Source organism: Ips typographus, linkage group LG1 (genome assembly GCF_016097725.1).
Source record: "Ips typographus isolate SLU linkage group LG1, UJ_Ityp_2.0, whole genome shotgun sequence".
In the NCBI taxonomy this organism is placed as follows: domain Eukaryota; kingdom Metazoa; phylum Arthropoda; class Insecta; order Coleoptera; family Curculionidae; genus Ips; species Ips typographus.
Window position 1 is genome coordinate 30,577,332 of NC_138422.1, and position 14,506 is coordinate 30,591,837.

Sequence of the window (14,506 nt, forward strand, 5' to 3'; positions counted from 1 at the left end):
TAGAAACCAGAAATATCATAAAATTTTATTACGAAGACATGAAAAAATTATAAAATGAATAATACAACTTTTTTAATTAAGTTTGGTTAAAAACACAAAAAGTAAAACGGTGTTTTATGAGAAAAAACATTAGTCGTAATAATTATTGTTCTGATGCAAAACAAATGTAAAAACCCGCAAAATCAATAATTAATACGAGAGAAATAACGACACAAAACCTGCAGTGTAAGATAAAAAGAGGCAATTTAAAGAGATAAAAAATATACTTAATGTACTGTTTCTATACTGATGGTTCTCCGGCTGTTTCCGCGTCCACGGACATCTGTTCGGGTTCCTCATCGTTGTAGATATTTTCGGCCATTTGCCATACTTGCATGATATTATCTTCCGAAACGGAACAAATTACCCAGGGTTCGTTAGGATTCCAACTGAAATCTGTAAGCGGATAATAATCTTACAACAATGCACCTCAAACGACAAAAAACACTACATTGTGTGAGAGAACTCTCTCTATTATGCTGATTAGCTGAATTCAGTGTCATGCCACCAAAGGAATTTTGGCAGTTATATGACTGATATTGTTATGGTAGGTTTAAATTTCAAAACCACCTTAGACCGCGCTTCACCGAGTTCAGTAAACATTATTAACCTGACCATAACAAATATCTTACCCGAGATCTTCGCTGTATGCCCGCCATGAATAAAAAGTAGTTCTGGTGGACCATCTTCTGCATCTTCAGGAGACTGCTCTTCACCTAAGTTCAAACATACAAAAAATGTTCAATAATCTTTACTTTCTTATATTAGGTCCTTAATACTATTTTATAATTAAAACTAATACAAAGACAGTTAGTTGCTCACCAATTTTGCTTAAATCCCAAACGTGCAGCCGCCTATCAGTTCCTGAGGAGGCCAAAATGGTCTCGTTATGAGGCGACCATTGCACTTGGAAAATTTCATCTTTATGTGACTCAAAACTGTGTAGTTTCAGCTTCAAGTTGCGCAAATCCCACAGAGCTACCGTTTTATCGGCAGATCCAGTCGCCAAGATAAACTCGGAGTATGGATTGAAACTGAGACAATTCACTTCGGCTGTATGAGCATCTACCGTGTGGGAAGGTTTGCTCGGATTGTTGCATCGTGTATCCCAAATCATGAGCTTTTGATCGTCGGCCACCGACCCGAACAGACTTTCGTGCAACAAATGCCACGCGACATCTTCCACTACCGCCGTATGACCTGAAACAGATCATTATGCGTGGTTTGCACATGCAGGTCGACAACGTGCTACCTGTGAAAATGGTTTTGGCGTCAATGACGCGATTTTCTTTAGGCGTCGCGTTAATATCCCACAGGCATATGGTATGGTCGTCGCTAGCGGACAACAAGTAACCGTTCAAGTTTGGGTTCCAGGACAATCCGTAACCTTCTTTTTGGTGACCGCGCAATCGTAAATCTGGGTGACATTCTCCGTTTGGGTCTGGTTTGCTCGGATGTTTAGTGTAATCGAATACTGTTACCACAAGTAAAACAAATTAAATATTTCTATACAAGGCGGGAAAGACTGAAATGCATTGCTTTTTTGTTCTGTGTCCCTTTCTATAGTCAATCCCACATAACCATACAGGAGACAAACTCCGTAACGATCTAGGAAATAGACAAGAAAGAAAATGTCTTTCTACTCACTGTTGGTACTCTGTAAGCTATTTTCTATCACATTCGGCTGACACCGTCAACAGAAAACGGGAACCTATCGGTCCTAAAAACATTTACTAATTTCTAGTAATCAATCTATTGCTTTTACTTGTTTCGTCGTATTCAGAGTTAATGACAAGTATCCATAACAATAATTTGACTAATTCTACGTTTTTTACTTTCTTTCTCAGTAATTAATTGCAGATTTCAAAGTTTGCATTATAAAATAGTCCGTTTCGTTGCCATTATAGTTGTCTCTTCAGTTTCAAGTTTCTTATTTTCCTGTTAGACCATTAACATTTTTCAGTTCCTTGTAAACATGCTACCAATTTTTATGCATTTTGTGCTAGAAGTAGGATGAGATTTTAGGATGTGTTGATGGAACCCATATAGCCATAACATAACCATTCCATCATTAATAGCTTACACCACAAAAACAATAACTAATAGATACAACACTTTAATTAAAAACTCAAAAACAAATAAACCCAACCCAACCTTATTGTCACAATGTTGACACTGACGGGCATAAAGGTTAAAAAACAAAACATTTGAATTTTAGAAGACGACGGAAAAGAAAGATTGACAAATACAAAATTTTATAGCCCCAAGAGAGATAAAATCATAGCAAGACCTCATTTGGTCTTTCTATTTTCTACAACCAGAATAGCAAAGAAATTTCCTTGCTTTTCGTTACAGAGTTCGCCTTCAGGCATATTATAGATATGTAGATATGTAGTCAAAGCGCTCACCCAAAGTGGAATGCAAGAAAATCTGCCCAAACAGATAAATCTGACGTTTGCATGTAATTTAAGCCAGACATAAAAATTACACTGTTTAACACTAAAAATATGCCACAATGCAATTTTCCTCTAATTCTCGCCATATGTTTGACTATCTTGCAGTGACTTACAGGAGGTGTTTAATGTAAGAGTAAATGGCAATGCTTTCCAAGTTTTCCCGAATCACACAACAAAATGAATTACCAAGAACATCACTGGAAGGTGTTTTTGTAGCAATCACACATGGGTTTTGGGGCATAAACCTGGCCCTGTTAACTTCGCCTTCGTGATTGATTTTGATTTCAATTTCGATTTTGCCGGAAACAGATCCGAAACCGCCAAACTCGCCCTTTTCGTTATCGTAGTGGGACGCGTCGAGTTGTGCGTCTTCATTTGGCAGTTGAACGCTACAGATAAATTAAAAACTTACACTTTACATTGCTCAACTAATCAAAACAATGTTGAATAACTATTAATTGAGCGTGATCAATTATTTAAATATAAGTAAAAAGCCATAAAGCCGTATTTAGTACAAAAGATCAATCTGTGTGACTTCTTTTTCTCTATGTGTCTTATCTTTTTTGTTATACTAGTAGACAAATTGAACATATTAACAAACCTTGCAATCAGTAAATGATTCTGTTCGTCGCTGGTGTGCGTCCCAAGTATCAGTCGATGTAGTGAGTGATCTTTACCCTCAGGTCGGGTCACGTCCGGTAGCCATTGAGCAGTAAGCGAGGGCCACTCTAAAGCGTGCGTCATCACCAAATCGTAGAGAAAGGGCGTGTTCTTCTTCCAAATCTTGTATTCTTCATTAATAACGCGTTCTTCCACCGCATCATCAAAAGTGTCTAAATGATAAAAAAAAAATTTAACAGAAAGCATGTAGTTTATTTTATTTGGGAATGTGCTGTTTGTCTGTCAAGCACTATGCTATTAGCCTAAGCTAAATTGCTACTATTCAGATTGTCCTATTAAAATGACAACTCAAACCTGCCTTTAGACAGCAAAAATGATAAACTTTATAAGCCTCAAAGATATCTATTCACATTGGTGCACTAGTATTACTATTATTTGATTTGTTCAAAGTAATCCCTATTTGAATTAGCCACTCTGAGGCTGAGCTTTGATTCAACTACGATTATAATAAAATGAAACAAACCATCTTCTTAATAAATCATTGGTTGGTAGGAAAAGTTAATGAGGATAAAAACGATTTGATTGTGGAATGTTCTGAGGAGTTTCATTTATATTAGTCTTTTCAGGTTTAAAGCAGATGACCTAAATGGAAATAATGACTGAAGAAAATTAAAAATGACAGGTTGTAAATAAAATTTCTATTAGGTTTTGAATGACACCTGGCATTGATAAATAAATTGATGAACTTTTCTAGCTAAATACCAAACTTTTAAGGATGTGTTTTAGCTCTAAAATCAAATTCTCAGAGCTCAAAGAATTTACAATTTTCAGCTTAAATTTCACTTCAAGCGAAAAAAGTACTGCAACCTAATTTGAACTTACATTGAATTATCCACCTTATCTGACTATTCTCAACCAAGTTTCAGAACTAACTATCTTATTATCTTATAAATTACATTATGACAACAAGCAACCAATTTTTCAAACTAGCTTCTATCCTTTACTTATATAAGTTTTTTGGATAGTTACATGATGCCTACTTATCAGACCTGAATAATCAATAAAAATGCCAAGTAAATTGTGGTGTTTTCCTTGTTTCCAGTGTTTACAGTAGAAAAAATGTGGCATCATCTGAAATGGTGTGTCTTCTTTAAGAAAAGCTTTTTAAAGTTCTGCAATAACTTCAAAATGACAATGAAATGGCTGTTTACATGATTTAATTTTTTTTTATTCAGACAATGATGAGTGGGTACTTAGTGTGTACTACACATATTCATTAGCCAAATATTGAATAAAAGTACATACAGAGTTAGGAAAAAAACAATGAAGTGCAAAACAAAATTAACCTATATTTCTGACTTGTGAAAGTGCACTTGCACAACTTGCAACAATGCAAAGTTTAAAAGGATTATTTATTGCTAAATGTTGATAGATTTTTCAGATAAGGTTTTTGTCTTTGTTTTTCAAGTTGACATGTAGTTGACATACTAGTACTAAAATGCCCTAGAAGTGGCCAGAACCATTAAAGCATGTTTTATATGGCCCCTATATGATTTATTCTGGGATATTTATGGTACCTACCTACCTCAATTGTTAATTGTTACCATTCTGGAACTCATACTTTTCCCATTAGAGGAATTCAGATGCATTTTATAATTTATGTAATGCGTTTAAAAATCACTCCCGTTACATAAAAGGGGTGTCAAAAGCCCCAAAAATACACATTTTACACATGATATCAAAAAAAAATACATGACAAGGTTCAACCATTCTTACCGGCATCTCCTTTCTCCACTAAGGTACCCATTTTCGTTCACCTGGGTTACGTTATTGCCCGACTTTTTGCGTTCTGCACTTGTCCACTGTTTTTTTTTACTTTATGTTATGGAATGCCGTGAAAATCTAGCAAAATCTTGTAAAAATTCCGTTTTTTATTGTTTTGTCCCGCCAAATAAAAGTGGTCCTTGCTGAGCTTACCGCTGTCTACTGTCTAGTCTCTGGCTTATATTAATTGGCTGTGACAGTCGACACTCGACAGGCTGTTGCTGTTAGTTTTGGTGTTTTTATTGTAGAGGACACCACTAGTTATCATCCTATCTTACTCTTGTAATTAGGAAACGAAAAAAGACAGAAATATATTAACTAAATACGTGAGTATTAACTGGAATCTGTCAGCAGTCAAATATTTATTATGAGGTAATTGACTTTTGACTACTGGATCGCCTTTGCATTCGCTATCAGCCTTCCCGATTTTCGTCCATTTCCAGGTTGGTAAATTGTTACAAATATTGTTGAAAATTTAATTTGTTTCACTAGTTTTTAGCAATATGTCAGGCGGACACGAAGACCCCCCAGAGGCAGCTAAATTGACCGGAATCTCCAAGTACTTCAACAGTTTAACGACACGGGGACGTGCAAATGTGAGTTCACATTCTGTTGCATAACCGGTTGTATTTCTGCACTATTCTGGAAATTTGTTTAATCCGGACTGTTGTTAATGTTTAATAAAGTCAAGTGGGCCTTGACGCCCAACTCTCAACTATTTCAATATAACCTAAAAATTGTAGTCCAATTTTTTTACAAGTTATATTTTAATAGTTATATTTATATTTGTGCCTAAATATTTATGTGATACTTTATGATATTTATTTCCTCTAGGTTGCAATGGCCACTTATGCCAGTCTCGCGGTTTTGGGTCTATACTTCTACCTTAAACCTTCCAAGAAGGCCGCAGCTTAGAGCTAACATGTAGTTTCCATAGTTTTATTATTGTAATAAATAAGTTTAAATGTTTATTTTATTTTTCATCTACATGAATTGAAGAAAGTAGTTACCAATTACTATTAGTTGCTTGTTACTGGATAAGGTCTAGGTACAATAGTGGTTCAATCTTTTATGTCAGAAATGTCACTTTGACAGCAAAGCATTTCTTATGGAAAAGTTCAACTGAACAGGTCTTTGAACTGCGATTGTACAACTGTGCCTTAGTATGTGGCATAAATAAGATGCACTTACATTTTGGATTTAGAGTGGTCCCTTTTGTTTTGACGCGCATTTCCTAAAATTTGTTCTACAGGCTTCATAGGAGTGTCAAATCCAATGCGGCCAGTAACTTTGCATAGTACATTATACCTATAAATTTGATTATTGATTAGTTTTTATTATCACTTGCACTTCATTACCTGATGGTTAGCAAAATATTAAAATCGAGAAGAAAGGCTCAAATAACCGGTGTTCAATAATTGTTATAGTCGTAGTTGGCTGTGGTTCTCTCGTTCTAGCATAAACGTAGGGCCGTTGATAAGTTCGTATATTGTTTGAAATCAAACCGGCGGATTGACAGCTGTCATATAATAATTGTTTGCAACGTTATCTAAGACATACGCTTTTTGTGACAATTGCCATCCATAGGCGACCTGACCATAACAAGTATTGAACACCCGTTAACTGAAAAACAACAACTCTACTGAAAATTTTCACTCAAGTAAAACACAATGTTGGGGCACTATGAGAAATAATAACTATCTAGCAAATACTCTATGTTCAAAAGTGTAGTCTACCTATTCAAGCAACCATGATTTTACACAAGTAATTTTGACAATTTAGATCCAAACAGCGTTTTGAATGTGACATTGATATGCCAATTTATCAATAAACCAATAAAATCTCACAGGATCATCATGATTTTAGTGATTTTTGAAAGTGAACCAGTTACAATCTAAACACTTCTGTGAGGGATTGAGTTGCGCTGCGTGCGTAGTATTCTTTGTCAGTTTGACAGGTGCGAAATTCGAGTTCCGACACGTTTAAACGGTTTCGTAGTATTTTTTCCAAAAATCAATATTTCAACTGATTGATTTATTAAAAGTTTGATTAGAGTCTGATAAATGGTTGAAAATAAAATAGTATACAAATCTAGGTGGAAAGTTTAATTTCTGTCTCGAGATGAAGTTCTTTATCTCGAGCTATTTCTTGACAGAAATCAAACACTTTCCACCTGAGTATGTAATATATACTATTTCCACACCTATACGCAAGTTGTGTTACAGAGTGGCTCAACACAACATATAGATGTAAATATCTACAAGGTTTGATGAGCACATGTAAAAAGCCTGGCGCTTTCCCGTTAGAAAAAAAAAAAACGCGAAAAACCCGTGATGCTTTTAGAAAAAGGGGGCCCGCTAAAAATAATCGGAATCCAAGGGGGAACGGTGGTCGCGAAATAGGTAGAGACCAGCTCTCGCACATAACATTTTAACTTCCGAACCGTGCGCACATTATTCACGAAACCGTGTTCCGCTCTTATTCTTCGTCTCTGTTTCTTTGGCAACGCGATATTCAAAACATTCCCTCGAAACGACCCTTCGTGTAGCGCCATCGAGCCCAGCGGGGCATTCACTTGTTTCAACCGAACAACCGTCTGCTGCTTCGTTTTTTCTTCTTCATTTTCTATCTCTCTTCGTTTTTCTTGGCCGAAGCACCGGCGTCGGGTGGTTTCTTCCAATCCGGTCGCACGATCGTCATCTTCAGTCAGTTTTGGTTCGCGGTTCCTTCGAATAACAAAAGGTGTGTCGGCTTGACGAATAATTCTCCGCGGTAGGCGTCGGATATATGATTAGGTTACGCAAAGTGACCAAAAGTGTTGTTAATCAAAGTTGGTGAAGATTGTATAGTTCGTTCACGTAACGCGTTCTGGTGGTTAACTAACAACAAAAGCGTCCAAGTCTATAGTGGTTCCATTATTATTTTATAGTGGTGAAAGTGGCCCTAAATTAAGGAAAGTTGCCTTGGCAGTGATCAAGTGATATGTGGTGAAATTAATGCTGCAGTCAAGGGACTATTAAAAAAAACTCTGAGACCGCAAGGAATGTGATAAGGTTTGTATAAGCACGGTGTTTCTGGATACTAACTTTACTCATACCAGTTATACAGGGTGTCCCATCCGAGAGTAACCCATTTTAAATGCTGATTTTTTTGGCCTAAAGTTCATTTTTCAGTTAACCAAAATTTTGTCCGTAAAACAACAACAAGCAATTCCTTGTAGTTATGTTAATAGGAACCGCCTTATCAAAAATCAAAAAATTACCGCCAAACCAAAAGAAGTTTCAAGTCCCATATTTATTGGTACATGAAAACTTATAATTATGTCGTTGCAATATAGGTAAAAGGTGTTCCATTTATAACAGCAGAAAATTATGTTAAAAAAATAATTTTTTCTATTTCCACTGTAGAAATGTCCACAAAACTACCTGTATCTACCATATCTGGGTAAAAAGTTTTAAAGCGACTTATAAGCATTTATAGGCCCAAAAATATGACAAAAATTTGTATGACGGTCTTTTGACAATCCAAAATTAAGTTTTTTACTTAAATTGATACAAAAATTGGCCTGGCAAAAATCCATATTTTAAGTATATTCAGATGTTGTCTTGTGTAACGAGTAATTTTATCCAATTAATTGGATCTAATCTAGTTAGTTCTAACCAACTGATAGAGGGTTAGGTGATCAAATAATAGTTTTTTGTAATGTCACAAAAATACGTTAGATTAATTTTTTCTACTCTAATATTATTGAGTTATACCATCTAAATGCAATAGTTTATTATTATAACCCTTTACCTATAATACTATTACTAACTTCCCACGTAATTACATTTACTGTCATAATATTTTTTCAATTATTAGAAGCTTTAAAATGCAAGTAAAAACTGTAATTGTTTATTTTATAAACTAAACTACTAATGGAAAAAAAACATTAAAAACAAGTTTCCCAATTATCCATTTGTAAGGAATTCCGCTAAAACAAATTCGTTTTTACATGTTTTCAAAATGTGAACGTAGTAAACATTGTAAAACATACACTCACCGGTAAAACCAGCCATATAATTCGGCGTTTCGTTTCAACTCACTGTAAGGAGGCATCCTCCGTCCTTCTCTCCTATTATTAATTACTGTTTGTAGCTAAATATACAGCGGGTATATTTAAAAGACGCTGTACCTAAGCAATAAAAACTGAAACTAATCCAGGAGAGACGTAATTTACATTGTTTTTCGTAACTAATAATTTCGGGCTGACTGTATGTCGAATCGGACTGTAATTTGTTTTTATTTCAGATTAATGACATTTGAATTCATTCGTGGCTTACAAATTATTATGAGCACAAGGAATTTTGATTTATACGGTAGTCGATCTTGTAATAGAACATCATTTGGGATTTACAGCTAGAAAAAAGTAGTACAAGAAATGCGGTATTCTTGTTTCCAAAAACGAGTAATACAGCAGTAGATTTCACATCTTTGGAACCAAATCTAGTTCTCAAAATGTTGCCTATAAATTTCCTGCATATTTAATTAGATCCTAGTAAACTAGGTCGGAATTTTTTGTTTAAAAACATAATTACAAGGCATTTCGAGGTATTTTTATTAAGGTATATAAGGTATTTGAGAGTATATTTAGTATATTGAGAGTACAAAAATGTTTTGTGATATTGAAATTTGAGTGAAATAAAGCCTAAATAAAGGAAATTTTGCGATATTTTAACGATTACATTGCAGTAGAGAATATAGTGTATCAATACAACAAAATTGAACAGAACAGCATAGGCACATGTAAATATTGTGGTAAAATCTTTGTAACATGATATTGAGTTGAAACAATAGTCATTACAAATTATTATAATAATTTACCAGTTTTTCAACATTTGAACTGACCTTTAAAGCCAGCTTGCAAGCTCAAAAATTGAATTATCCAAGTCACGTGACGTGTATTTTGCAATTTAAGTTTTTACAACTGTCTAAACTTTATTTATTAATTTTCCAACGTTTAAATTGCGATTTGAAGGTCACGTGACTGTTTTTGACAATGTCAACTGGCCTTTATAGCGTTGCAAGCTCAAAAATTGAATTATCCAAGTCACGTGACGTATATTTCGCAATTTAAGTTTTTACAACTGTCTAAATTTTATTTATCAATTTTCCAACGTTTAACTTGCGTTTTGAAGGTCACGTGACTGTTTTTGGCAATGTCAACTGGCCTTTATAGCGTTGCAAGCTCAAAAATTGAATTATCCAAGTCACGTGACGTATATTTCGCAATTTAAGTTTTTACAACTGTCTAAACTTTATTTATTAATTTTCCAACGTTTAAATTGCGATTTGAAGGTCACGTGGCTGTTTTTGACAATGTCAACTGGCCTTTATAGCGTTGCAAGCTCAAAAATTGAATTATCCAAGTCACGTGACGTATATTTCGCAATTTAAGTTTTTACAACTGTCTAAATTTTATTTATCAATTTTCCAACGTTTAACTTGCGTTCTGAAGGTCACGTGACTGTTTTTGGCAATGTCAACTGGCCTTTATAGCGTTGCAAGCTCAAAAATTGAATTATCCAAGTCACGTGACGTGTAATTTGCAGTTTAAGTTTTTGGAACTGTCTACATTTTATTTATTAATTGCTCACGTGACTGTCTTTGACAATGTCAACTGGTCTTTACAGTGTTGCAAGCTCAAAAATTGAATAATCAAAGTCACGTGATCCAGTTCTATTCTGGTTACTATGACAGTTAGAAGATTCGTTTAAACGTCAAAATATAACCCGTAATTTCAGACTAAACCGCACAAAAAATATCTTTTTTTGTTGGGATTTGGAAAAACAGTCACCTGACCTTAGAAAATCAATTTTAAGCTTTTTTCACAAGATCAAATCAAAATTTTACGTTGTCACCTAACCTAACCTAAAAACTGTCACGTGACTTTTAAAAAAATCAGTTTAAAGCTATTGGGTCTTAAAGAAAGCCATTTTTATTAAATTATTAGTCCTTATGACATTTTGATAAGGGTCAAAATGTCATGTACAAATTGTAAAATCAGACATGCTACTTAAATAATCTGACATAAAAACAGCCACGTGACGTGATACTTTAAAGGCATTTCGATGTATTTCCAGGCAATATGAAGCATTTTAGGCAGTTTTAAGGCATTATTACTAAGAGGCATTTTGAGCAATAATAGAAGCATTGTGAGGTACTTTAAAGGTATTTCAAGGCATTTTGTATACAAAAAGGCATTTTGGTGTACAAAAAAATTATCGGCGGTCTACCCCTGGGTCAAATCCCACCAATCAATTTAATTAGAGTGAATAAATTGAAATTTTGCACTGCGTGTCTCAGACCTCAAAAAAAACAGATTATCTATGGAAACCTGTGTAGAATCATTGAGCTTAACAGTTTCAAAAAGAAATTTTGAAGAGAATATTTTCAGTTCCGGGAAATGTCCACAAGAGAACGTACTAATAACTTATCAAATATTAAAAATACTTGTAAAAAAAAGTTACGTTAACAACTTTGATCTCTTTTTAAATAAAAGAAACTGTTTGCAGTTTTTTTTCTATCACATTCACTAAAACTATAAATTATTGTTATGAACTAAATACTACATCAGACATCAGTGAAAACTGCAAGTGTTTACCATTATTCCATTTCAAGTTATTCAAAAAAAAGTAGACGAAGATTTTCCTTGCGAACAGACTGAAACTGTGTTTCTAAAGTTTCTAAGTTTCCAGTTGACAAGGAACGCTGCGGTATAATTTCATAATGTTCAATTTCAATAAGTTTAAATTATCTTAATTTCACAGCTATCTAAATAGCTGAGAACCCGTCCCAATAACATCATCTAAAACCGAAATAAATTTCAACAAATTAAAACATAACTTTTAAACCCAGTTCGTGTTTCCAAGTTATCTGCGGCGTTCGACCGAAGCCCCGATGAATAAATTTGAATAAACATAAAAGCCAAAAGAGCCAAGTCATAAAGTTTTTACCTTAAAAAAGACATAAACGTATAATATCCTTATCATTTTCTTTTCCAATGATGTCGTGTGTGTTTTAACGATGGAGAGTCCGAGCTTTAATTAGATGTCTACCAGCCGAATCACTTTTTGCGAGAAAGCTTGTTAGTAAGATTGTAATACTTCCATGGTACTTATACACATACTGCATTCATTTTATTTTAGATGTTTATCAAGTGTATTATTGTTTATGATTTAGGCGATAATTAACTTGTTGGTTGAATCGTATATACTTTCTACTATGAAAGGTAGTACCTATATTATTATTATGATGTAATTTCCCTTGATTTGCAACGTAGCAAGGAAATTAGACTTGTTGCGCCAATAACAAAATTATAATAATCACAGTAATTGTTAGTGAAATTGGTTAAGGCAATTAGTTGGGGTTTGGTGACGTTAAAAAAATAAAGGCAATTTTTAAAAACAAACGGAATTACTGGTTATAGAGGTGTTGGTAAGTGGTTAAACTAGTTGGTTTTAATAATGAAAGTGTATATTATTATTAAACGTTTAGTTAGGTTAGCAACTTGTTTAAGTTTTGTCGGTGTACTTAGGCATAGTTGCGGCCATTTAAAGGTCAGTTTGCATTCATTCTATAGTTTGGGTTAATAAATGGGTATAAAAATAGGGAGAGTAGCAGAGTGTACAGTAGTAGCAATTGCAAATACTCGATTAGTAAGTAAAGTTGCGAGTGACATATGCCAGTCTCGTGGATCGTAGATGTGACATCATTAGACAGTTGGTCACACGACCATAATAACTTACGAATGTTGGGAAACATCCGAAATTTTTCTTTTAATTCAAAAATTCAAAACTTATCTTTCCATATTTTAGTAAAACTGTAAACAATAACTGAGGGCTCTTTCTATGACCGACGAGATCACCAGAACTAAACTGTATAGATTTGATTATCTCTGGTTTTGTAGACGCAGTCTTCACGAATATATTTAAGTTACCAAATACTTGTATTGGCGAGTATTGAGGATTACAATTAAAAAAAAATCAATTCAAAACCTCATTTCTATAACGAGTAACACAAATCAGACCAATTCACCACTTTAAATGATTTTTTCTCACTCGAAGTAATTTTCTTACCGTGGCGTTGCGGTCGGTTGCGGTTTGCCTTAAATCTACAAAAGTTGGTCGGAACCTCGGTTAGATCTCGTTATGGTTCGAATGGTGCATAAACGAAGAAATGGAAACCCATCTGACAACTTGAAATATTCGTAAAATAAGTAGTTGAGGACCTCGTTCGCTTTTGAAATGACTGGCGAACAGTTCATTTTACGAACCGATTGGCAATTAAATTTGCACCTAAATTGAGTACGACCACTTATTTGGACGATTCAGGTGTAAATAAATTTATATTGGAGGATGTAGTGACTGGTTGTGGTGTAAGCGTATAAAGACCAAGAAAATCTTAATAAAAAAGTGTAATATTAGTTTAACTTAAGAAATCGTTAATCGTTTGTTTATGGTGAAAGTTTCAGGAAAAAAAACACAAATATAAACATAACTGCAGCCATAAAGTGGTTAATGAAGGTTTATAACTAAATTGTTCAAAATGTACAATTCAATGAAGAAAAATGTGTTACTTTAAAAATGTTTGTTACCTTTCAAAATCAAAAATCAATGAAAGGGGTGATTTATAATTCCAAATTAGAACTGCTCTTGGCTAATCAAATCATTCCTGGTTCATTATGCTCTTCTGGTAGATATTACTGATAAGTAGAGTCCGGATTAAAAAGCACTAAAATTGTGAAAAAAAGCGCTTAAAAAGCAAAATCATTTTCCTCCAAAAATGCATAAAAATCTGTAAAAAAGCTTTAAAAAAGCAAAAACTCTTTCAGAGATACAATTTTTTTTACTATTTTTGAGTTCAACTTCTAAAAGTTTTCAAACTGCTTTAGAAGCATACGGAAGATTATAATTTGGAAGGTTTTTGAACTGTTTTGAACTGTAAAGAGCATATTGAAGGTTCTGGAAGGCTTTAGAGGCATTTGGAAACTCTTCCACGGTTCTAGGATTTTTGGGAAGCTTCTAGACTGTTTTAAAAGACTTCCGAATGCTCTGGAGTTTCTGTAATGTTTTGAAATCTTTTTAGACTACTTTCGGAGCATTGAAGTTTCTGGACTGCTTTTAAGACATTTTACTTTGAACTTTTGGAAGCTTTTAAATTGCTCTTGAAGCATGCGGAAGCTTTTAGATTGCCTTGAAACTTTTTGAGAGCTTCTAGACTAGTTGAAGACTATTTGGAATGCTTTAGACTGCTTGAGAAGCATTTTGGAGTTTCTCCAGTGTTTTAAAACCTTTTTAGACTAATTTAGGAGCATTTGTAAGGTGTTTGGGCAGTTTCAAGATCCTTGAAGGTTCTAAGGCATTTGAAACCTTGTAGACGTTTGAAGCTGTTACTGCTCTAGAAGTATACGGAAGCTTTTAGACTGTCTTGAAATATTTTGAGAGCTTTTAGATAAATTGAAAAGCATTTGTTAGTGTTCTAAAAGCTTTTGGAAGCTTCTAGTCTGTTTTGTAAGCTTTTGTAAG

General features: G+C 34.1%; 3 protein-coding genes across 7 annotated transcripts in view; 2 read left to right on the forward strand and 1 right to left on the reverse strand.

Moving 5' to 3' along the window:
* LOC145730844 (ATP synthase F(0) complex subunit k, mitochondrial-like) overlaps positions 1–5,909 on the forward strand; it is a 57,579-nt gene extending 51,670 nt beyond the window's left edge. The window contains exons 1-3 of one of the 2 annotated variants that reach the window (XM_081982333.1): positions 5,232–5,383; positions 5,433–5,536; positions 5,775–5,909. In XM_081982333.1, the coding sequence (XP_081838459.1) occupies positions 5,444–5,536; positions 5,775–5,855 (174 nt within the window). In that variant the 5' untranslated portion in view covers positions 5,232–5,383; positions 5,433–5,443 and the 3' untranslated portion in view covers positions 5,856–5,909. Of the gene's footprint in view, positions 1–5,231; positions 5,384–5,430; positions 5,537–5,774 lie in introns of those variants that run through there. The other variant, XM_081982415.1, reaches the window with a different exon arrangement.
* On the reverse strand, positions 12–5,119 carry Caf1-55 (chromatin assembly factor 1 p55 subunit). Of its 2 annotated transcripts, none has more exons than XM_081980366.1 (7): positions 4,893–5,119; positions 3,097–3,328; positions 2,682–2,884; positions 1,292–1,513; positions 862–1,239; positions 672–755; positions 12–435 (listed from the first exon to the last, which is right to left on the reverse strand). In XM_081980366.1, exons 1-7 carry the CDS (start codon positions 4,921–4,923, stop codon positions 281–283), a joined length of 1,305 nt encoding a protein of 434 aa, XP_081836492.1. In that variant the 5' UTR covers positions 4,924–5,119; the 3' UTR covers positions 12–280. The 2 variants fall into 2 exon arrangements, with proteins under 2 accessions (XP_081836492.1, XP_081836419.1); XM_081980293.1 differs by having other exon boundaries at positions 1,289–1,513.
* A 1,452-nt stretch (positions 5,910–7,361) lies between the features above and the next one.
* Positions 7,362–14,506, forward strand: part of dgo (ankyrin repeat domain containing protein 6 diego) — a 68,488-nt gene continuing 61,343 nt past the window's right edge. For all 3 annotated transcript variants that reach the window (XM_081978436.1, XM_081978755.1, XM_081978497.1), the window contains exon 1: positions 7,362–7,993. The gene's annotated coding sequence lies outside the window, so the exon portion shown is untranslated. The remainder of the gene's footprint in view (positions 7,994–14,506) is intronic.

Coding starts and splice junctions, on each gene's coding strand:
- Caf1-55 (XM_081980293.1), bottom strand. CDS start 4,923: ATGGGTACCTTAGTGGAGAAAGGAGATGCCG. Junction 2,885..3,096: donor AATCATTTACTGATTGCAAG/GTTTGTTAATAT, acceptor ATTTATCTGTAG/CGTTCAACTGCCAAATGAAG. Junction 1,514..2,681: donor ACCTTCCAGTGATGTTCTTG/GTAATTCATTTT, acceptor TTGTGGTAACAG/TATTCGATTACACTAAACAT.